Here is a 23,054-nt window from a genome sequence, read left to right as displayed (position 1 = left end):
ATCATGCCAGTGCTGTGACATTATAGCGCTCATGTTGGGACTGACATGCTGTGAATGTTGTGAATATAAAAGACTGAAATCCCCACTGTTACTAATACCTTTGCCAGATTGTATGTATTCCTGCCTCATTTCTGTTTGTTCACACTGCCATTATTGTGCTTGTGTTGGCTTCTTCTATTCATTTTTGAACTTAGCCTGTCCTGAACTGGCCTGGACTTTGACCACAACCTTTGCACCTTACTCTCCAGCTTTGCCTGCCTACCCCGACTGTTCCAGCCTTGTCAATCCTACTGTTCTACGGTACCTACTTCCTCCTCAGTCCTCACTTACCAGCCATAAGAGTGCCCTGACAGATAAATCATTATAGGATAATACAGAGCCAAAATCTAACTCTATATCTATATACTGCATGATTTTAAAAACCATTGTAATTTCAAAATTTGATGGAAACAATGGAAAGAATCATTCGCAAAAGAACTACAGTCATAATAATCAGCTTTTGTTTTTGTCCAAATATAAACCCAACCAGTGGTATTATAGCTATTGCTACAAATCCTAGCAATGGTATTTTTCTGCAAACATAATAATGACAGATACATTAAAGTGTTCAAGAAATGTGACTTTGAGTTCTAAATCCCAAACCTTTACAGATTATATTTCAATGTGAAGTGCTGTTTGAAGACCTGGAGTACAGATCTTTTGTTGGTGAAACTGTAAGGCTAACAATGGCAACTCAGTGAGTACAAAATGAACAAATAACCACAGTACATGTCTGAAAAGGATTATAAAGCCTACTGTATTTATATGTGGCTGAACCTTTCTTAAATTCATTAGTACATTTTTCTTTCACTGTCTGATTCTGTAGGTACCAATTGAAAAGAATAATAAGCCTTATAATAAACTGAAAAATTAAGTGAATTTATATTTAACATCTTTGACTTTGTTTTTCTTAAAGGGAAAAAGACCCTTCTATTTTTACATAAGCTTATTCAGGCAGGTGTATTTTAAAAAAGGTTCCCAAAACTAATGTATATTTCTTTTTTTACACAGACAAACCTGAATTTACAGACTGAAAGAGAACCATGATGCCACAATAATTTGCCTCTGGCTCATAGGAACCATTTCCCAACCCCTGTTAGGCTCATACAGCTCCTCCCATACCTTGTTCCACTGTAAAGTAATAGTCTGGCACTTGAATTCCCCCTCTTTTCTATAGTGGGTGGTGCTCAGACTCTCTCAGAATCCCAGATTCTACCATTTCACAATGGAACAAGATAAGAAAAGGGGTTGAATAACTCTGTGAGCCTAAGGGGGGTTGGAAATTAGTTCCTACAAGCCAGGGGCAGATTATTGTGGTTTCATTTCAATTTGTGAAATTAGATATGTCTGTATAAAAAAATACAATTTTGTTTATTTTTAAGGACAGGTTGCACTGGATAAGCTTATGTCAAAAAGGTGGGTATTTTCCCTTTAAAACTATATGTAAACTGGATTTACCACAAATAAACTGCAGATATATCCCTTGCAAGCAGAAGCTCCCCTTGTGTTTGGAAATGAAGTCACAGCTCACATAGGACAGTGGTTGCTTAATTAAAATTTCATGCAGTAATGGAGTAATCGGCTAACCAGAAAATTGCTTTCCAGCCATATATCACAACTTCATTCATACCATATAGTGGCTTTAATAACATTTTTTTTGTTGTTCTTTGACATTTTATTATTACTATAGCGTATTAAGTGTAACTACAACAGAGTTGACATTTTGATTGAAAAAGGCTATTTAAATGTAAGATCAGCCTGAACTCTGAACAGACTAATCTCCAGCTACTGTACCTTGTTCTGGTTATTGGTACAGTGGCACATAAAATGGTCAAACCACCATGCGGTCTTTGGTGCTATGGACAATCATAACCCATCACTGCCTTACAAAGAAGGTTATTTATGCTTCCATCACTGTTGTGATCACACCAGTGTCAGTCTAAGCTAGGGGGTCCTCAAACTTTGTAAACAGGGGGCCAGTTCATGGTCCCTCAAACTGTTGGGGGGCCGGACTATAGTCCTCAAACTACGCACCATCCCCTCCTCTACTACATCCCACTCCAGCTCCCTGCTGTGTCCTCAAACTACAGCCCGCTGCCTGCTCCCCGCTCCTTGCTGCGTCCTCAAACTACGGCCCACTGCCTGTTCCCCCTATCTTGCTGCGTCCTCGACCTACGGCCCACGCCCTGCTGTGTCCTCCTGCTCCCTGCTGCGTCCTCGCTTCACGTCACCGCAATGAAGCATACAGTTAGTAGGCAGGGGTATGGTCGCAGCAAGGGCTGGGGAAATTAACTTGGGGGGCCAGATCTGGCCCGCGGGACGTAGTTTGAGGATCCCTGGTCTAAGCAACGTGATGCTGACCTGCTTTAGAGGTCCATCTGGCAAGGAGCCCCCATAGCAAGTGCAGTTGGCATAGAGAGGGACATTGTTTCAGCAGTGTTTATGATTATTATCATATTATTGAAATCACTCTACTGACTCTGTATTGAATTTTGTAATAATTGAGAAAAAGCTCAATGCTCTTTACTCCCTTACTTTATAGGGTTAGATCTACCAAGCTTCTATTAATGCTGTGCTTGCTACTGAAGACATCGTTCTTATATTACATAGTGAATGCTTATAAATGATGTCTCTCCAGAAACCCTCTTTCAAGCAGCACATCTCAGTACTTCTATACTGGCACCCACTCACAGTTCATTTTTTCCCAAGCCCCTTGATAAAATGCAATGTTTTGCTATGCCATACACTCAAAAACACTATTGCCCCCTGTGACACATCCATAAGATCACACCAAAGTTGGCAGGACTTATCATTCAAATGTAAATGTAATATTAGCTTTATCTCAGGGAAATATGAAACTTTCTAAATATAATCAATAAATGATGTAATGTTTCTAAAATAATCAAGTGTCTCTTCAGCGTTTTGTCTCTCTTCAGTTTCTTTTCATGTAGAAGTTGGGGTCAGATTTTATTAACAGGTAGCTCCAGTGTTTCCTAAAAAATAGGGCCAATGTGTCGTCAGAAATAAAGTGGAAGCACGGCCCCCTGTGACTACAACAACATTGGAACTCTGGAGAAAAATGCTGCTTTATGGAAAAAAACAGAGATAGTATTTGAAATTTCTCTTTAATCACAGCATTCGTGGTAGTAATAACTTATGACTCAGAAACAGTCATATTTAGTGCAACCAGATCTTCAGTGTGTATATATATAAAAACATAAGCCTTACTGTGAACCTCAGCAAAAAGTGCAAAATGTTTTTTTTTCTTTACACAAGGAAGCTGTTAGCAGTCAGTAACCAATCAGTGACTTGAGGGGGGGGGGGGCATATGGGATATAACTGTTCAGTTAGTTTGCATTTCATTCTGAACTGTATGTTCACAGAGCTCCCATGTGTCCCATGTCCCATGTAATCTATAAGAACTGGAGTGGGCAGATGTCTAACAGAACAGCCAGAACTCTTCCTGCTTAGCCAGTGACTTTAGGGGGGGGGGGGGGGAAGTAGTGTTCTGGCTATAAAGTTATACATCTGCCACACCAGCCCTTATAGATCACATTTTTGCCTAACTAACTATATTGAAAACATTTCTTATTTTGCGCAGTTTAATTTTTACCCTGAACTGTTCCTTTAAGATTTATGGAAAGGTTTAGTAGAAGTTAACTTTTGCTACTGAAGCTGGCAGTTTCTCGACCTCCGCACATTTCAAAACCCCTCTGGGACAGAATTCTGGGGGGACCATGGCCTATGAAAATAGCTTCCTTTCAGTTTTTAGTAGTGTGTGCCATTGGGTAATCCTAAATAGAAAATTGCCAAAAGCACACATAAATGTTGGGTCACATGAGCCAATTAATGGGCATTTATTCCTGTTACAGTTAGAGCTGCATTATTTCCTGTCTGGTGATCTCTGAGGGAGAAAACAGACCATAACAAAATGGTGGCTCAAGGTAAAATATGTACAAGGGCAATATTTACTGAAATATATATTCCAGATTGGTAAGATTCTTTAATAGGCCTCGTAATATAATATAAACTGTCTGTTGGTTAACTGTTCATTTGGGGGGGGGGGGGGGGAGTAGCTTTCTTTTAAGACAACTAAAGGGAAATCAATAAAAAAGTATTGTTTGTTTAAATAGGACACTATGAGAAACAGTGTTGCTGTAATTTGGTGATTTTTGTATAATGGGTTTCCAGGGAATAGATCATATACCTGTATATAACTCTTGGAGAATATAGAAAGTGCTGCTGACTCATTGGGTCTATATAAAACCACAAATGCCTACATACATAATAAATGAAGTTTGTGAGCTGTGGTAGTTGCAGCTGACAACTTTATAGAGAACAAATGCATGAAAGCAGTAGAGGGTGAAATATGGGCTGCATAGAAAGCAATAAAAAAGATAAGGGTTTTCTCTTCCATATATAAGGGCTGACTCACTCTGGATTGCTATTTAGCCATATCCACAACTAATTTTATCTGTTAAGCAGTACCTTCAGTGAAAGGCAGGGTACTGTCAAATCTGTATAAATACACAATATAAATATTGGTGAGATTTGTAAATGTCAAAAGATTAGACACACAAATGGCAGCAAAACTGCTTTGCAATATCTTCTACACTGACTGAACAGCATACCATATAAATCCTGTTCATGTGTCCCAGTTATTGGATATGTAGCTTGGCAGACCTATAGCTTGCTGGGAATTGTGCTGCTTTAATGGGAAATAGCAGACCATAAATGTTGCTGAAAATAAAATGAATGATTTTTCATCGTATCTATTTATAGCAGAATGGATTGGATATCTGCAGTATAACAGGCACAGTTTATTCCATCACTTCAGATCTGGCACTATAAAGTTTATAGGATGTGGGCTGTATTGAAAGAACCCACATCTTTAAACTGGACTGAATGGAATCAGGCAGAGATTCCCAGCAGGCTCATGGTTGGCTTCTCTGTGAGAATCACTGCTCATTAGCAGACTACATTCTGACTGGTGAATCACTGGCTGCTTTGGATTCTGGGCAAATGAAACATGGATGGGCACATAGAAGAATTAAGTAGAAGCTGAAAACTGCCAGTTGAACAAGAACTGTATTTTATGTTTTAATGAAAAACTTCAGGTACATTTCTGTTATGGGGCTAACAATTATCTACCCTTTTTTTTTCTTAGGGTGTGAAGGGGGGAGATTAAGAGATGTCATGTTGTTCTCTATCCTATCCACCCAAGCATGGTTTTCTGAGCCATCTCTATACAGAATACTTAATATTTCCTGAAACATTAATGAGCACCAACTGCACCTTTACTCACAGCTTTGGAAATAGAAGCCTTTTTAACGAATCCACTGCGACAATTCTACACTCACACTGTGTGAAAACTCAACCACCCAAGTTGTCCCTGCAGGCACCATTGGGGGCCCAAGCTTTTTGATGAAAGCACCTACAGAGATCCAGTACTACGTAGGACACCAGTACATAACAGCAAAGTGGGAGGCAAGGCATAAACCAGAGTCTAGACAAAAGCTCAGGGCAGCTGGCAGACCACAAAATATGATTAACTGGCAGAGGTCAGGGAAGATATCAAACTTGCCAAATCTAAAGGTTTGGCAAAGGTCACAACATGCAACAAACAGCATAATATGGAATCCAAATAAGAGTCAATAACCAGGAAACACATCAAGAGCACAGAAAAAAGCTTAGCGGGTTCTGCAAGAACCCAGACAGCTCTCAAATAAGGGATCACCATCCTCCAAATCCTATTTAAAGGGGTTGTTAACTTTTAGAGAGTGATATTCTGGGGCAATTTGCAATTGGTTTTCATTTTTTATTATTTGTAGTTTTTGAATTATTTAGTTATTTATGTAGAAGCTCTTTAGTCTGGAATTGCAGCAGCTTTTTGATTGCTAGGGTCCAAGTTGCCCAAGCAACCAGGCAGTGATTTGAATGAGAGACTGGAATATGAAAGGAAGGGTTGAATGGAAAGAGTAACAATAACAATAAAACTGTAGCCTCACAGAGCAATAGGTTATTTGGTTGCTGGGGTCAGTGACCCCTCATTTGTAAGCTGGAAAGAGTCAGAAGAAGGCAAATAATTTAAAAACTATAAAAAATAAGGACTATTGAAAAGTTGCTTTAAATTATCCATTAGATAATATACTAAAAGTTAAAGATGAACAACCTCTTTAAACAAACAATTCTTTTTTTAATGAAGCAATACAATCCTATTGTTTTTTCATAATGTTTTTTGTAGCCTTGAGCATTGGTGCTGCTGCCATGAGGTAAGTCGAGAAACTCGTCTCAGGCAGCAGCGCCCCATAAGTTAGCAGGGCGGCAAAAAGCCTTTAAGAGCTGATTTCCTGGTTTTATACCGGACATTCGGCTCTTCTAGTGCAGGGAGCACAATTGCTGCGATAATAATAAATAATACATTTAATAATATATAATACAGGTTCTAGCTCTTTGTTTCCTTGTGGTCAATTCTCTCAATTCTATTCTTCAATCTACTGCTCATTTTCAGATCAATTAAATATAATACTTTGTTTCGTTTAAACTTTTGGCTGAAACCCATCTGTGCAGCCTGGGTGCTTAGGTCTGGCCTTTAAACATGGTTTTCTGGGCACCTACAGCTATGTTTTTAGGTTTATTGGTCTTTGGCATGTAAAAGTATTTATTTTCATTTAGTTTATTGTCCAGTGCATTTTTCATCTCATCATTTTTATGATAAAGTTTCATTTCTTATGTATAGTTTTTTGCACTATGCAATATATTCTAATACTGATAGACAACAGGTGTGAATATTAAATAAATCATATGGGTTTTCCATTAAATTCCAGTTGATTTTAAATGTAAATGTGCCAGTGTTTTCAGTTACATGGAAACAGTATGTAATTGCTTCAGGCTAAATATAGCACCTTGTGTCCCAGAATCCAACAATCACCAGGTAATTGTAGCGGTCTTAATCCAGTAACGTCAGTGTGCAATGTTCTGCAGTTTAGGCTGCCTAAGATTTCACATATCAAAAACTAAACTTGCAACATGCAATTTTCCAGAGATTTTCGTGGGCAGTCATATGTGTAAAACTGATAGGTATTTATAGCATCAGAACAATCACAACTTGTCCATTTATCTTTATCCACAGCCGACAATATTTTATTATGACAAATGCACTTTTGCCGGGTAGGAATTCCCAAGACAAATGTCTATGACACCTGCTTATTAAGTGAACCGGCGACTTGTTAGAATTGAAAACAAATAAAACTCTCAGTTTTTTAAAGTATTATGGAAGGCCAGTACATTTACAGGTTATATGCAATTTGTTGTTATCTATTTCTTATATTACAGGTATAAGATCTGTTGTCAGATATGCTTGGGTTTTCCATAAGTGGAGCACCATGCCTGAAAGCATTTAAAAAGTATTATTGTTTTGCCATCAACAAGGATCAATAGCTAGCTTATGTAACATCAAGTACAATATAGTATCTTAACATTTCATACACAAGGCAAAACAATTTGTATAACTAGAAGTAAGGATTCACCACCCCTCTCAGTCTCTGGCTTCCCATAGCTCCATCTGAATTCTTATTGGAGCCACAGTTGAGGGCCCTATGGGCTATTGTTAATTTGTTTTCATTGTAGGTGGTGCTGGGGACATGGCCACATTCTATAATTTGTCTGCATTCTATCTCCACAACTTTCTGGAAGAAAATCTCAGTGGTAAAAAAAAACATGGACTAATGCTGTATATGGAATACAAGAACCACCCCTGGGCCTGGAAACAGGTTCACGTATCACTTGAAAATGATGTTGTGTTGTAACACTCTAAGCATTTAGGTCCCCACTGTGAAACTATGTCACTGTGATGTGCTGCATTCAAAGGCACATAACAAAGGCTCCATGTTTTATGGTTCTCTGAACATTTATAGAAAAATATCTGGTATCCATACTTAGATATGTGAAACATTTAGTATTCCGTTCATTAATACAAAATGCAGGTTTTAGATGCCCCACCTGATATGTTCTACAACCATATAAAGGCATCAGGCCATTTATATTATAAATACTGATGAGGGTTTTGGTTTTTTTTACAGTGGGGATATGTTATAATAAATATGCTTTAATGAGTTGTGACACAAGGCACATCACTGAACAAGTGATGACCAACAACCATTTAAAGGTATATAGAGAATAATGTACCCCCTATTTAGTTATTTACTGTTATTTACATAGTGATGACATATTTCCACAGTCACTGCTTTACAGAGATTATACATAATTCACATCAGTCCCTGCTCCAAAGAAGTTTACAATCTGAGGTCCCTATTATACTCACAGACACTATGGTCAGAATCCGGAGTAGCCGGAGCAAACCCATGCAGGTATGGAGAGAACATACAAACTCCTTGCTCTAAATCATGAGAATATTGTAAGTCACCAACTAGTTTTGCGACCCTATATATACAGAAGTTACTGAGATAACATATTTGGAAGTCAACATGGACTTGGCACTGCAAAAATATATCTCATCAAACTTAAAGGAAAAGTAACACTAAGAATTTTAAAGTAAAAAATCTATTCTACCCTGACCCAATAACTGCCCTATCCTGCAAACCATTTAGTATTTTGAATGCTTTATTACAAACTACCTGTTAAAACTTGACTTCCGGTCAATTGAAATAAGGTAAGGCGATACGGCAAAGGAAGGAGCAGCATCCACTATGCAACAATCAATTGATCTAGCCTAGCCTTCTTTCTGTAGGAAGGAGTCAGGCTAGGCTCGATCAATCGATCGTCGCATAGTGGATGCTGCTCCTTTATCAGTTTTCAATTTTCAGTGTTACTTTTCCTTTAACTGCTGGATAGAAATAAACCATGGATAAACCACCCAATATGCCGTATATGCAGAATACATCTTAAAAATAAGCTCATCCTCTCTATGCTCATTTATGGGCTGCAACACATGAATGAATGAATGCCTTAGAAATACAATTAGTATGGACTCATTTATGGACCAGCCTTAAACTAGACAAGCAAATTAATTTAAAAAAGAGGTAATCTTCCTCTCCTTAATCATGCTTTTATACTAGCTCACCAACTGGGTGGAAAATGCCCACTGCCAATCACTAAAATTGCTCTGAAGCCAGTGAATTAGCTTTATTAACACAGCTATTAGCTGGTTTCTGCTGAATACAATATCCCCTAAGCTTTGCAGAAGGTCTGACAGACACCAATTCAAATTATACATAATCAAGATGTTGACCAACACACTACCCTAAGGAAAAATCTACCATATCCTTTAGTAGAAAACTAGGGTCCAGTGAATAAATGGGTGTACACAGGTATATGGGCAACAAGGGGGGTATAGCAAAATGATCCATTCTTCCCCTTCAGGGAGATATTTCATTTCTAGTTGGTCTGTGGCTCAGTTACATAAAGGTGGCCACAGACGAACAGATTTAAGCTGCTGATTTGGGTCCTTTAGAACGATTTGGCAACTTACCTGCGCATCTGTGTATGGGGCCCTCCCATGGGCCTCCCTGACCTCCCCTAGGGCCAAACAATCGAATTAACTAAATATTGCCCACCTTAAGTGGCCATATCTAGAGAAAGATTTGCTTGTTTGGGACTTTGCCTAATGAGCAGATCATATAGTGTATGGCCACCTTAAGACTCAAACAGAAAATTACTCTTTAATACAGCAATTTCTTCTTTGTAACTTTAATAAGCAAGTACCATCCATAATTAAAGGGTCAGTGATATTTTGAAGATACAGATTTTCAAGAACTAGAGGTATCAAATAGCCTGGAGAAGGGAACACCACCATGTACATTTGTTATTGTAAAAGTTAAAATGCAATAGTTTTTATATTATATTTTTATGACTTAACCAATGTGGCATTATCATGTACATAACAATTCAATATAATGTGATGAATGGCAAAAAATTATTTCCTTAAAAAACTATAATATCATTCCCAACCAATTAAAGGAAAGCCCTCACCAAGACTAATGTGGTTTGTGGAATTTGTTCTTCTCACCTATACAGACAATGTCCATGAAGCCATACATCCCATAGCAGATTTGAAAAAGTAAATCCTGTCTCTGCCATTTTGCTGAAGGACTGAGGGAGGACCAAATTAACCAGGAGATGCTAGCTATAAGGAAAAGGGAGCCCAGGATTATAGCTGCGATCTGGACCTTCTCGATCACAGTCAAGGATATAGCTTGCCACTGCAAGAAAAAAGGAAAATAATATATCAGAACATTATAGATTGAAAAAAGACTGGCAAAATTATAGCAACACATATGCAACAAGTATACTGTGTCTGATGATTTTCAGGTTTCCAAATGAAAAATATAAATGCACATGAGGAAAAAGTAACTAAAATTACGTGCACCAGATCAGGTGCATTGTCAGAAAGGATCTTGGAGGATCCTGTTTTGTTTTAGCACACGGGCACATAAATATGGCACACGGGGAGATTAGTCGCCCGCGACAAATCTCCCTGTTGGCGGGCGACTAATCTCCCCGAATTGCCATCCCACTGGCGAAAATGTAAGTCGCTGGTGGGATGGCACACACTGCACAGGCTATTTCGGCGAATCGCCGAAGTTGCCTCGCGAGGCATTTTCGGCGATTTGCCGAAATCGCGCCGCCGTGTGAGCCATCCCACCGGTGACTTACATTTTTGCCGGTGGGATGGCAACTGATGGCAACTCGGGGAGATTAGTCACCCGCAAACAGGGAGATTTGTCGCGGGCGACTAATCTCCCCGTGTGCCAGAGCCCTTAACCTCAGATGTTTTGTTTGGTTCCTCTGTCTGGAAGATCATCTACAAGTGGAGAAGATTTCAAACAGCTGCCAGTTTGCCCAGACTAGGAAGTTTAGCCTGGGAGCAAAATGCAAAATGCTGAAAAAAGTGTCTAAGAACCCCAAAATGTAATCACAGGACCTAAGGGTATATCTCACTATTACTGATGTCAAAGTGCATGAGTCTACCATTAGAAAGCGTGTGCACAAATTAGATCTAAATTAGAATTAAAAATTAGAATTAACCTGATACCAACTGATGAATGAAACTAAAGCACCAATATAATGACTACTAAATGTTTTCAGATATAAGATAATATATATAGTATGAAAGCATGTTTTTTGGTGCTATGTGCTGGCATGACTATAATCTAGTTGATTAGGTGGATCTCAGCTGGATAACCTTTTGGAATTTGAGGTAAATATTTCTGGGCCATGCTTGCCACAAATTGTACATTTCGTTAAGAAAGTTATTATGCATAGGAGAAAAAAATACAGTTTCCCTGTTTGTAGACCAATTATTTTCAGAAAGGCACTGCAGAAGAGAAAACAAATATATTGAGCTTTTGCACTGGCAAATTCCCACATTAGCAGAGCGTAGAGAGGTGTGAATAGTCTTTATTTCTCTGTCACGCACTGGAGGGATGTGTTTAACCCCAACAGTGCCTAGACAACATGCAAAGATTTGACCCATGGGTTCCAATGAAGGAAATATATTGCAGAATTCATCAATAAAGAACTACTATTTCTGCCCCATGAAACACTATAAAACACATTTGTACCATTTAATAACAATGTGGCCTAAATGTTGTTGTTATCCCATATTTATATGCCTCAGATATCCTCATGTATCTCTAACGGTTAACATAAATAACAAAGCTTTTTTTTTTAATTCGTCATTTTGTGAGTTCGCTTCCCATTGGAAATAAACTTTCAGTGATTAAGCTACTCAGCTAAGTGTAAAAAGCTTTTGTGTTTGCTAATTCACCTACAAAATCAGTCTGTCAACTACGGCATCGCACTGAGACAAATGGGCCATTGCTGTTTTCCCTTTGAACAAGTTAAAATTATATGATATGGAATTATCAGGCTTTTAATGAATGAATAACACTCATTTGCTTTGTTCTTGAACCCTGTGCACAAAAAACTTTCTGAAACAAATCATGTCTTAGCCTCTTCAATTTATAGCAATAAAGATGATGTAACGTACAAAACACTGCTCCCCCAGTGGAGTTAATAAACCATAACCATGCAATTACAAATGACAGAACAAACCATTACAGAAGGTATTAACTCTGGAACAAATACAAATTCCAAGGGTAGCGGCAGAGGTAAGCAACTCCATAATTTCCTTCCAATTGATCAGAAATTGAACAGAAATATTCTCACAGATCATACAGGTCACTGGGTAGGAATATTTGCTAAAATAGTAATTTTCGCTTATTTGACAATTTAAAATGTTTGAATAATTGGAAGGTCTTTCAACCCATTCTTAATTATTTATTTGGGGAAAAAATGAAACAAGCTCTTTCCTTGTTAGTGAATTTGTCCTGAAAGAGGGAGAAGAGAGGATACTAGACAAGGAGTAGAGGGAAAATAGAACAGAATAGCAGCAGAAAGAGAAGAGGTCGGAAGAGGGACTTAATAGCAGGCTGCAGCAGAATAAATAAAAGAATTTAAAGATACTGAGATGAAAGTGTGAAAATTGGAAACTAAATAAAAAGATATGAAAAAAAAAATATGGTATAAAAAAATAGAAGAGTGCATATAAGAGTGCAGTTACTGTATGTTGAGAAGATGAAAAGAGAGAAAATAATGAAAAAGAGAGGGCAAAGACAAGAGAAGACAGTAATACAGATTGAATGAGTGTGAAAATTGAAATCTTTTCAGGAATGGGTAACCAGCACCCTTTTCTTACAATAATATTGCCAATCAGAAGGCCTACAAATGACATTACAGGTATTATTATTATATATAGATCAGGAAGACCATTATATGTAGCAAAAAGTTCTTATATCTATTACTGGCCAAAGTGTATATAAAATATAATACGTGCTGTTTTCACAGCTTTTTATACCATTTCGATATAATATGTTAACAGAAATAAATCTGTGACACAGGCATCACATCATATGAATGGCTAATGGAATTGGCTTTTCTGGCAGGTATAAAGAAGGTTGAATGCCTAAAGCCCCCAAACACTGGGGCACCGCAGAGCATAGAGTTGGATGGAAAAGCATAGTGGCAGTAGGGATAGACAGTATCAGAATACCAGAATTTATTACCCAACATGCAGCATTCCAATCGCTGGTGATGTTCCGCTCCCATTTGTTGCCTTACCTTACCTTATCACGTTTACAGCACTTCTCAGCACAACAGAGAGACCTCAACCTATCATGCAAAATAATTTTTCTTTGCGGGTATAGCTAAGAATTATGTTGTTGTTTTTCTTTTTGTTTTCAAAGATTGACTCTTGAGTCTTTTAATGGAACAGACATTGGTAGACGGTGAGTCAGCAGTTGAATACATAGCATGCACTTTGGCTACAGAATGAACACAGTAAAATGTTTCAGATGTCAGCTGACTCACAGTCTTAGAACATTTTAACTGAGATAATCCTGGTTCTGATTCAAGAAATGATGTACTATAATTATTTAACGCCAGTACCATTCGCTTCCTTTATTCACCCCTTATCTCTTTCTATGACAGGCTCTTAAATCACTAAGGACCGGTCGATAAGGTTTACCTTAGGCAGAACAGGAACAAATCATTTTAGGCCTGCTTGCTCCTTTTTGGGGAATTACTCAACCAGGGATTTTAGGAAATGTTAGAAAATGGCATGTACCTTGTCTCAGAGAATGTGGCTTAGCATGGGGCTGAGAATATTCCATCCAGGATGCAGAAAGAAGGGGAAATATCTAAGAATGTGTTGGATTTCTTACTCTAGTTGCTACTGGATTCTTTTAATCTTCATACATGGATTTTACTGGCCATGAGATGTATGCTTTCTATACCAACCACCTCAAACTACTATTGCTTTAATCAAAAATCTTGCAGCTGCCAGCGGCAGGAGGCTTGCAGTTTTCTTTCATATTCTTGCTTGTTGAAGCAGGAGCTCCATTTCAATTAATGAAAATATTCTATTGCCGTAGTATGAATTTGTCTTTCCTCAAGGCATATTTTTATCGTAGCAACCAAGAGTTACCACAGGGTATATTTTTCAAACGGTGAAGAGCCAATTCAGCACAAAATTCCCCAGAAGAGATCTCAACAACCCTTTTAACTTGCATAGGCTTTTGGAGTATTCTTTTGTGTGGAACAGTCTCTTCGCTCTTTGATTAAATTTACTCCCAAAGCATCACTGCTTATGAAGGACTTTGGTTGACTTTGAGTCTTCTTTGAAAATTCCCTCTAAACTATTTCCTGGCAGGAAGATTCCAACTCCAGATCTAAAATTATCTAAAAAAAATCTGAGATCATCATAGTTTTTGAAATCTCTGTTTATTTTAGATGAAATTAGCTTGAAAAGGTTATTGAGCTGTTCACTGCTGACCCTCTTGTAGGAAACTTATCAAACAGCAATTTATTCTTGGTAATTATAAAGTACCCTAACAGTATGTTGAGAGAATTTTTTTTTGCGGAAATTAATTTTGACAGCCTGTTTATTTAATAACTAAATAGTTGTATTTTCAGCACCTGGTCTGGAATCCAAAGAGAGTCTGCATCTTCACCCTTCCTCCTTTTGCAAAATCTGTGTTAATATACTGTATGTTGACTGAAAAATGTTACAAATAAAATCAGTAAGCCCTATTCTGCATCTGTTGTTTCTTATCTATGGAAATTTGTAGTTCCCCATCCATCCCACTACCTCCCCTTTCCATACCTCCCGGCCCATATATATATATACCCTAAATCCACCCCAACCCTGTTCCCACCACATACAAATCCCATTTACCATTTCTATGATGCCACAGTCCCTACCCCAGTAACATCACTGACCCACCCTCCTAGAAAATTCACCAATAAATAATACTGACAAAGGTGAAAACCATAGTCTCTAGAGTTTTGTAGCCAATCTGTGTTGGCTGGCAAGCTTTCGAAATAGTATGTTTTTTAAGTGAGTGTTTGTTGATTATATTTTGCAATAATAAAATATACTGGTTTAAACTATAACAGGTTTATGCTTATGGAAAGGTCATCTTCTATAGGCATTTTAAGTAAATAATTCTATTTTTTTTAAAGATGTCCTTTTTCTTTGTAATAATAAAACAGTATAGGTATAGGTTTTATTATGCAGAATGACTGAGACCTGGCATTTTATGGAAAAGTGATCCTTCCATAACTTGGATCCAGAAACCCAATAGGACTGTTTTGCCATCAATATGGATTCATGCAGTTTACAAGTACATGAACTATTTTATTATTACAGAGAAACTCATTCTTAAAAAATGTAATTAGTTTCTTAAAATAGACTCTGATACGGCCTTTCTGTCATTTGGAACTTTCTCGGTTTGCAGAAAAGTAATATCATACCTTGTACTTGATGGTAACTAAGCTGCACAAATCCATATTGGTTGCAAAACATTCATATTGGGTTTATTTATGTTTAAATGATTTTCAACACACAAGGTATGGTGATCCAAATCACAGAAAGATCCAGAACCAGATCAGAAAAACCCCAGTTCCCAAGCATTCAGGATAATAGATCCTATACCTGTACTACTACTGTCTTACTAATAATCTTGTAATACAGTTTATGGCTCTCTGACATCCCAACCTGGTGGAGGGGCTGCTTAGATACAGGTATTAGGCTTTACACAGTCTCAGAACACATGACTTCATGTGAGTATCATTTGTATTCCAACAGACACTACCCAATGAACTCTGAGCTTTTTAATATTTCCTAGTGTTATATAGTGTAGTATGATACGTAGTAACAAATAAACTGTATGCATTTAATTTGCATTTTACAGAAAATGTTCATAGGCATGCTGAAGATACCCATACTTTTATTTCCCCGATGCTTTGCCAAACAGAAATAGTCACAGAATTCCACTAAATCAGAAGCTATATTCAGCATTTGAAGTTAGTTGTACAATGGCGTCTTAAATGCTTATGAAACAGGGCATGTCATAAAAATAGCATCACGCACGCAAGTGATTCTATACCACTAAAAAGTGTCACTGTTGACTTACCTGGAGGGGGTTCTTAGTACTAATGGCTAGAACATGGTATTTGAAATAACACAATTCACAGCTCCAGGATCCTCTCTCACTTATCCAGCGTATTAGGCAGGGCTGATGTGTGCAGCGTACTGAACCGTCACAGCGACATGGGCTCAACAGTTCACCCTAAGGGGAGAGAAATATATATTTTTAGGAAGCACACCTAATTAAAAATGCTTTTGGTAATGCATAACTGCTTAAAGAATAACAAACAACCAAAGAAAACACAGCAACAAAAGCTATTACAATAGATTTAAACATATATTTCTACTATTCTGTTCTTTATTAATGAAATTAAATGTGTAAACCCTACATATTCCTACCATGTATTTAAGTTCATCATTTGTCAAACTCATTTGTACTGCATATATCTCCTCTGTTTGCCTGCATCATCACATTTTCCTAAAACAAATAGCAGCTTTCACCCGACGTTCTTTTACCCTCTGATATTTACATCTGCGAATGGCACGTGTGCTGTAAAGTTCACGCAATGAAGAATGCAGGCTTACACAGGCAGAACTTTGATAAAAAGTTCTGCTTGGACCGAGCACTGTAATGGTTAAACTGAGCTCAGGAAAGGTTGTCAGGAGAAAAAACATGTTTCTCCAGCACAGTGCACAGCTAGAGCAGAGTTTCTATGAAAACCAGCATTGCCATCTCACTGGCTGCTAGACTGTTTAGTAATCCGAGTTGGGAAGAACTGAGCACGCTCAGTAAGCCAAGAGCCAATTCCTAAGGGAGGGTCAAGTAGGTTAGAGGAGGAGAAGAAATCCAAAGTGGTTAATGGGATGCTGCAGCCTTACTATTAACCTTACCAGAGTGGCATCTATTTAAAGATTTGTAATAGGCTGTTCACTGATTAAATTTTTTGTGGGGTGTTTACAGGTCCTTTAACATATGTCTAAATGACAGCGGCCAGAAAGACTTATATGTTCTTCTCTCCGCTATGGACAGTAATAGAGAAAGGTTATGATAAACTGAGTCTGAATTCTTCCTGCTGGCTGGTAAAACAGAATACATAAAAAAAAATCTTCAGTTAATGTTGGTAAGGAATACGGTAAGGAAGACCTGTCATTACTCAAGTGTTCTTTCTTCACGTGAAAGCAACTTGTCCTTTGGTTCTGCATTACTGTCTGTTCAATGATAGCAGCAACCAATAATTTTTATTTTGATCTTCATAGGACAGAAATGTTAAGAATTGGATACCTGTCTTTTTAGTGCTTTCAGCAATAATAAACAGCCACTAATGTTTCCTAAAACACCAACCACATTCAAAAAGACACTTATTTAAGGCACTATTCAACAGTTCTTGTTTAAAAGTACACAGATGTACAGTATAAACAATATAAATAGAGTAGCTACATGTGATTGACCTATGTCTATGCCTATGGTTCAGCCATTGTTATGTCTTTTCATACATGGCAATCTGATTTAATTCCAGTGCTCCATTAAAATGTAGTACTCTTGTATAAAACAAACATTCAATGTACATTACCTATAAGTCATGTTGATTGTTTTTTTGCTGATAGGGATGTTTTTGTGAGTAATTGTTACTAAACATGACTATTTTGCAAACCTGACTGCCCCTTCTCAGCCTGTCAGTTACAGCTTCTAATGCTAATGGACTACTGGGGTAATGTGACAAAATGCTTGTTTGCCCAGGAACAGTAACCCATAGCAAGCAATCAGCAGGTAGCATTTACTGGTCACCTGTTTAAAACAAAACACATTATTGGTTGCTATGGGTTACTGCACCTTGACAAACATATGGCGGTACTGCTGCACCAATATGGCATTCCCCTCATAGAGGAACATAGGGATGATATAGCTAATGTAAAAGCACTGGGAAAATACATATAAGACAAAATAATATATATCATGCAATGACATGTTATGATATATTTAAAAAAAATTCAGTCATCTTCAGAGGCCCAACCCTTACCCCATGCTTTACAACTTTACAGACCCAACCCTTACCCCATGCTTTACAACTTTACAGACCCAACCCTTACCCCATGCTTTACAACTTTACAGACCCAACCCTTACCCATGCTTTACAACTTTACAGACCCAACCCTTACCCCATGCTTTACAACTTTACAGACCCAACCCTTACCCATGCTTTACAACTTTACAGACCCAACCCTTACCCCATGCTTTACAACTTTACAGACCCAACCCTTACCCCATGCTTTACAACTTTACAGACCCAACCCTTACCCCATGCTTTACAACTTTACAGACCCAACCCTTACCCCATGCTTTACAACTTTACAGACCCAACCCTTACCCCATGCTTTACAACTTTACAGACCCAACCCTTACCCCATTCTTTACAACTTTACAGACCCAACCCTTACCCATGCTTTACAACTTTACAGACCCAACACTTACCCATTATTAACAACTTTACAGACCCGACCCTTACCCCATTCTTTACAACTTTACAGACCCGACCCTTACCCCATGCTTTACAACTTTACAGACCCAACCCTTACCCATGCTTTACAACTTTACAGACCCAACCCTTACCCATGCTTTAAATAAATAAGTAAAAAAACAAATACTGTTTGAAAACAGAAATATTTTTTTTTCTTTAGTGCCAAATGTAATCATATATCCCAGCACCCTCTTTCACTTTCAAGATTGCACAGAACTAAAGTCTAAAAAACATTACTTCAAATCACTAAGTGAAGTCCTTTTGTTTAACTAGGACCATGTCTCTCTATCATTAAATGACAGAGGAACATAGTGTACATCAGAAAAGTACTAGTCAGGGGGTGCCCTGCCATATGCCTTGTTCCTTAGACAAAGTATTGCTATCATGGCATGGTTCTCAAAACCAACTCTAAAATCTACCCAAGAAGAAGTTCCTTTGGACTTGAATGATTTGTAATGTGTGTGACCTCAAACACAATTCAGTTTTAGGTGTACAAATGCTCAATATACAGCAGCTGCCAGTGTCCTTAAGTGAGAAGATATGTAGCATAAAGCATAATGAAGTTAGGTTGTGTACCTATGCATGTTTCTTCTTCTCTTCATTCACTAATCCAAGGACAGTTTCATAACTAGCAACAATGGCAAATTAAAGTTATTTTAAACAACATCTGTACTAAAGAAATAATCTTTTATCCTTTAAGATAAAGTTTGTATGCATGTATGTATGTATATATATATAGTATATTGTTTCTGGCTGGAATGGCATCAGGTATGGCCACTTGATGTCGCATACCACCTATCCATTAATGTTTCATATTACAATTTGTGTTGCACACACATCAGGGAATAGTTTCCATTGGCTATAATAAAATTTGTGAACAAAGATCTTATTTTATGTTACTTTACTATCAATCGATCATAACCAGTTCAAGACTCACTCTGGTTCTTTATGTTTAATATCTGCTGTACAGGTATGGGACCTGTAATCCAGGATGCTTGGCACCTGGAGTTTTCTGGATAAGGGTTCATCTTATCCATGATTTGGATCTCCATATCATTAGTCTTCTAAAAAATAATTTAAACATTCAATAAACCCAATAGGATTGTTTTGCCTCCTATAAGGATTAATTGCATCTTAATTTGGATCAAGTACAATTACAGAGAAAAAGGAAATAAGTGAATCATTTGAATTAAATTGAGTCTATGGAAGATGACCTTCCCCTAATTCTGAGCTTTCTGGATAATGGGTTTCCAGAAACCAAATTCCATACCTGAATACATATATATATATAGAGAGAGAGAGAGAGAAAGAGAGAGAGAGAGAGAGAGAGAGAGAGAAAGAGATACACCATTGTTCTAGTTCCTAGCTCAGGTGCAGGCACATGTAGGTAAAATACGCATAAAAACGTGAGACTTTCAAACTCCGCTTGCCAAAAATATTCGCCCTACGCCTCGTCTGGCATTAGCCTCACTTAACCCGCACAATTTTGAGGGCTTAGCCTTCAAGTGAATTAATTGCTCCTCTTTTGGATTAAATTTGTTAACCATGCAATATATCTGGAAATGTTTTGCCTTTAAATATACTTGTGGAGTTCATGCAATATGTATCCTACAGGTAAATATAGCTATTTCAGATTGGTACAACTTTCTCTATTTATCCTGCAGATTGTGAATAAATGTTCCTTATTTTAGCCTGTGCACTTGATGAAATAGTTAGGATTCAGTTGAATAAGAATATGTATCTGCAGATATGCCTTTTGTCTCCGCAGAGCATAGGCGCTAGGTAAGGTTTGTGCTTAATTGGGGATTGGGCTCCAGCTGCACATCACACAAATATGCACTTGGGGAAGGACCGGACCCTGCTACTTAGTCCCTGCGGAGAAGCAGCTGCACCACTATCCCACTAATGAGCATTCTATACATTTTCTACTTTTGTACATAGGCTGGCATGGCGTTTGATTCTGGGTAAAGCTTTCAGCATTTGATTCTGGGTAAGCTTTCAGCATTCAGCCTATTCTTAAAAAGATGCTCTCTTTCTGCTGTATGGCTTTCCAACTGTACTTTTAATAACCTGCTGATTTTATACCCTGCCTACAGATATAAGGTCAGAATGAAGTATATTATTACCTTTTTGTCAAATGAATGGCAACCAAACCTACATATTATTTTTTTCTTAGAAAGTGAATGCCAATTATTTTTTGTATAATTAAAAGGGGAGAAATTACCCTAACAATTTTGTGTACGTACTGTATAGTCAATATAGTACACAACTGTATCCATACATATTCCCACATACATCAAGGTTATTGCTCCAATCCTCCCTTTGCATTATCAGGAGGTAGTCAGTTATGAAGGCAGAATGTGGCACCCGATGGTTAAGGTAACCCAGTGCACAATGGGGCTTTTAGGGGGCTAGCAATCAGACATACAAAGAGGAATGTAACAGACAAAAGAAGGTGATTAAAACAGCCATGCTTGTTGACAAAGCTGCGAAGCTCAGAATGCACAACTATTGGCATTGGAGGAATAAAAGTACAGGTATGTAATCCGTTATGCGGAAACCTGTTATCCAGAAAGTTCCAAATTACAGAAAGACCATCTCCCATAGATTCCATTATAAGCAAATAATTCTAACTTTAAAAATGATTTCCTTTTTCTCTATAATAATAACACAGTACCTTGTACTTGATCCCAACTAAGATATAATAAATCCTTATTGGAGCCAAAACAATCCTGTTGTTTTTATTTAATGTTTAAATTATTTTATTATAATTATTAGTAGACTTAAGGTATGGAGATCCAAATTATGGAAAGATCCCTTATCCAAAAAACCCCAGGTCCTGAGCATTCTGGATAACAGGTCCCATACCTGTATACATGCTCTGCTATTGCTCTCCTACATTCCATCAAATTCATTACCCTTCCAAGATATCAAACCTACATTAAATAATTTTAGGACATTTACTAGGAAGCACATTCACTAAACTCATTTCCACAATGAACTGTCGCACTGAAACCTCTACCTTTTCAAAATTGTCTCACACAAAAACAGCATCAAAATCAGAAACCTATTTTTTTTTAATGTTTAAATGTGTTTTTAGTAGTGATGGGCGAAATGTTTCACCAGGCATGGATTTGCGGCAAATTTCCGCGTTTCCCCATTGGCGGATTGTTTAGCGAAACAGATTAAAAATTTTGTCGCGTGTCCAAAAGAATTGTCGTGCGTGAAAAGAATTGTCGTGGGCGACAATTTTTTTTTTGATGTGCAACATTTTCGGCGTTTCACAAATTTTCCGCCGTGTTTGCAAAACGGGACAGATTTGCTCATCACTAGTTTTTAGTAGACTTAAGGTATGCAGATCCAAATTATGGAAAGATCCCTTATCCGGAAACCCCAGGTCCCGAGCATTCTGGATAACAGGTCCCATATCTGTATTTAAAAGGATTGTTAATGAAAGGCACTAGGTTTGCCCAGAAGCAGTAACCAACCAAGATAACCAATAAGATGTTTACTTTTAGACAGGTGCAGCCTGTCGCTATAGGTGATTAGACTAGTAGCAAACACTGCACCTTTTATTATATTTCCACATTAATTTGTTTATATCAAATTATGAAAAAATATTTATCAACTATTAAGAATAGTTGATAATATAGCAATATGACAATAGCAATGTCTTATCTTCTCTTCCTCATTAAATTAGCTTTTATTTTTTTTCTAGTATCTTTTGTTACATACTTTTTTAATTGTATTTTAGTTTTTTTTTGCATATTTCCCTTTCATTGTTTGTGTCCCATATATAAGATGTTTAATGGGAATATACATATTAAGTTGAATTAGAATATGTACAGTCTTGGTTTCCATGGTAACTTCTGTAAGCCACAATCCAGATGAGACAATATAATTCTCTAGTATTATTCAATTAATACCAACATGAATAAAGTCTGCTTATTATGTAAGCTGTGTTCTGATTAACGTTTCTTGGCACACTCATTTTGAAATGTTATAAGCGCTTGAGTGTGAAAGACTGATAAAAAAAATTCTTACAGGTATCAAACAATGACAAAAATGGTTCAATTTAGACATCCTGGGCAGATATGGACCTCGTATGCAGGCCCGGACTGGCAATATGTGGATTCTGGCAAATGCCAGAGGGGCTGCTGTAAGATGCCATAGAGTATAGACAGTCACTATTTATTAAGCTGGTGGGGGCTGTTTCAACCTCTGTGTAATTAGAATGGAAAGGCCTATTGACTCCCAGTCCAGACCTGCTCTTATGAAATTGTATGGAGCTAAGCCTGCTACTTGGACACACAAACTTCATTGTGTGACGACACTGTATTCTAATGAAGCCCACAAATATTGATATACTGTATAATCATCCCACTATAGGAAAAATCTGGTTGCTACTGATCTACACACACAACAGCTGCAGTGCCAAAGGTTGCCTATCCCTGGTATAGATGTTTGTAACAACTTCAGCTGCAGTTGCACAGAATATACGCAACGTGAATGTATTCCCAAATAACATAATTGATTCTTCTAATCTGATT

The 23,054-nt window shown here is 37.6% G+C and overlaps 1 protein-coding gene across 2 annotated transcripts in view; it reads right to left on the bottom strand.

Moving 5' to 3' along the window:
• The window catches only part of marchf9 (membrane associated ring-CH-type finger 9), a 97,800-nt gene that overhangs the window by 3,292 nt on the left and 71,454 nt on the right, over window positions 1-23,054 (bottom strand). For both annotated transcript variants that reach the window (XM_012956375.3, NM_001126078.1), the window contains 2 exon segments: window positions 16,035-16,190; window positions 10,067-10,259 (listed from right to left, as the gene is read on the bottom strand). In XM_012956375.3, the coding sequence (XP_012811829.1) occupies window positions 10,067-10,259; window positions 16,035-16,190 (349 nt within the window).

The sequence above is a fragment of the Xenopus tropicalis genome, chromosome 2 (assembly GCF_000004195.4).
Source record: "Xenopus tropicalis strain Nigerian chromosome 2, UCB_Xtro_10.0, whole genome shotgun sequence".
In the NCBI taxonomy this organism is placed as follows: domain Eukaryota; kingdom Metazoa; phylum Chordata; class Amphibia; order Anura; family Pipidae; genus Xenopus; species Xenopus tropicalis.
Note: the sequence above shows the minus strand (reverse complement) of the source record. Positions and strands in the feature narration are given on the sequence as shown.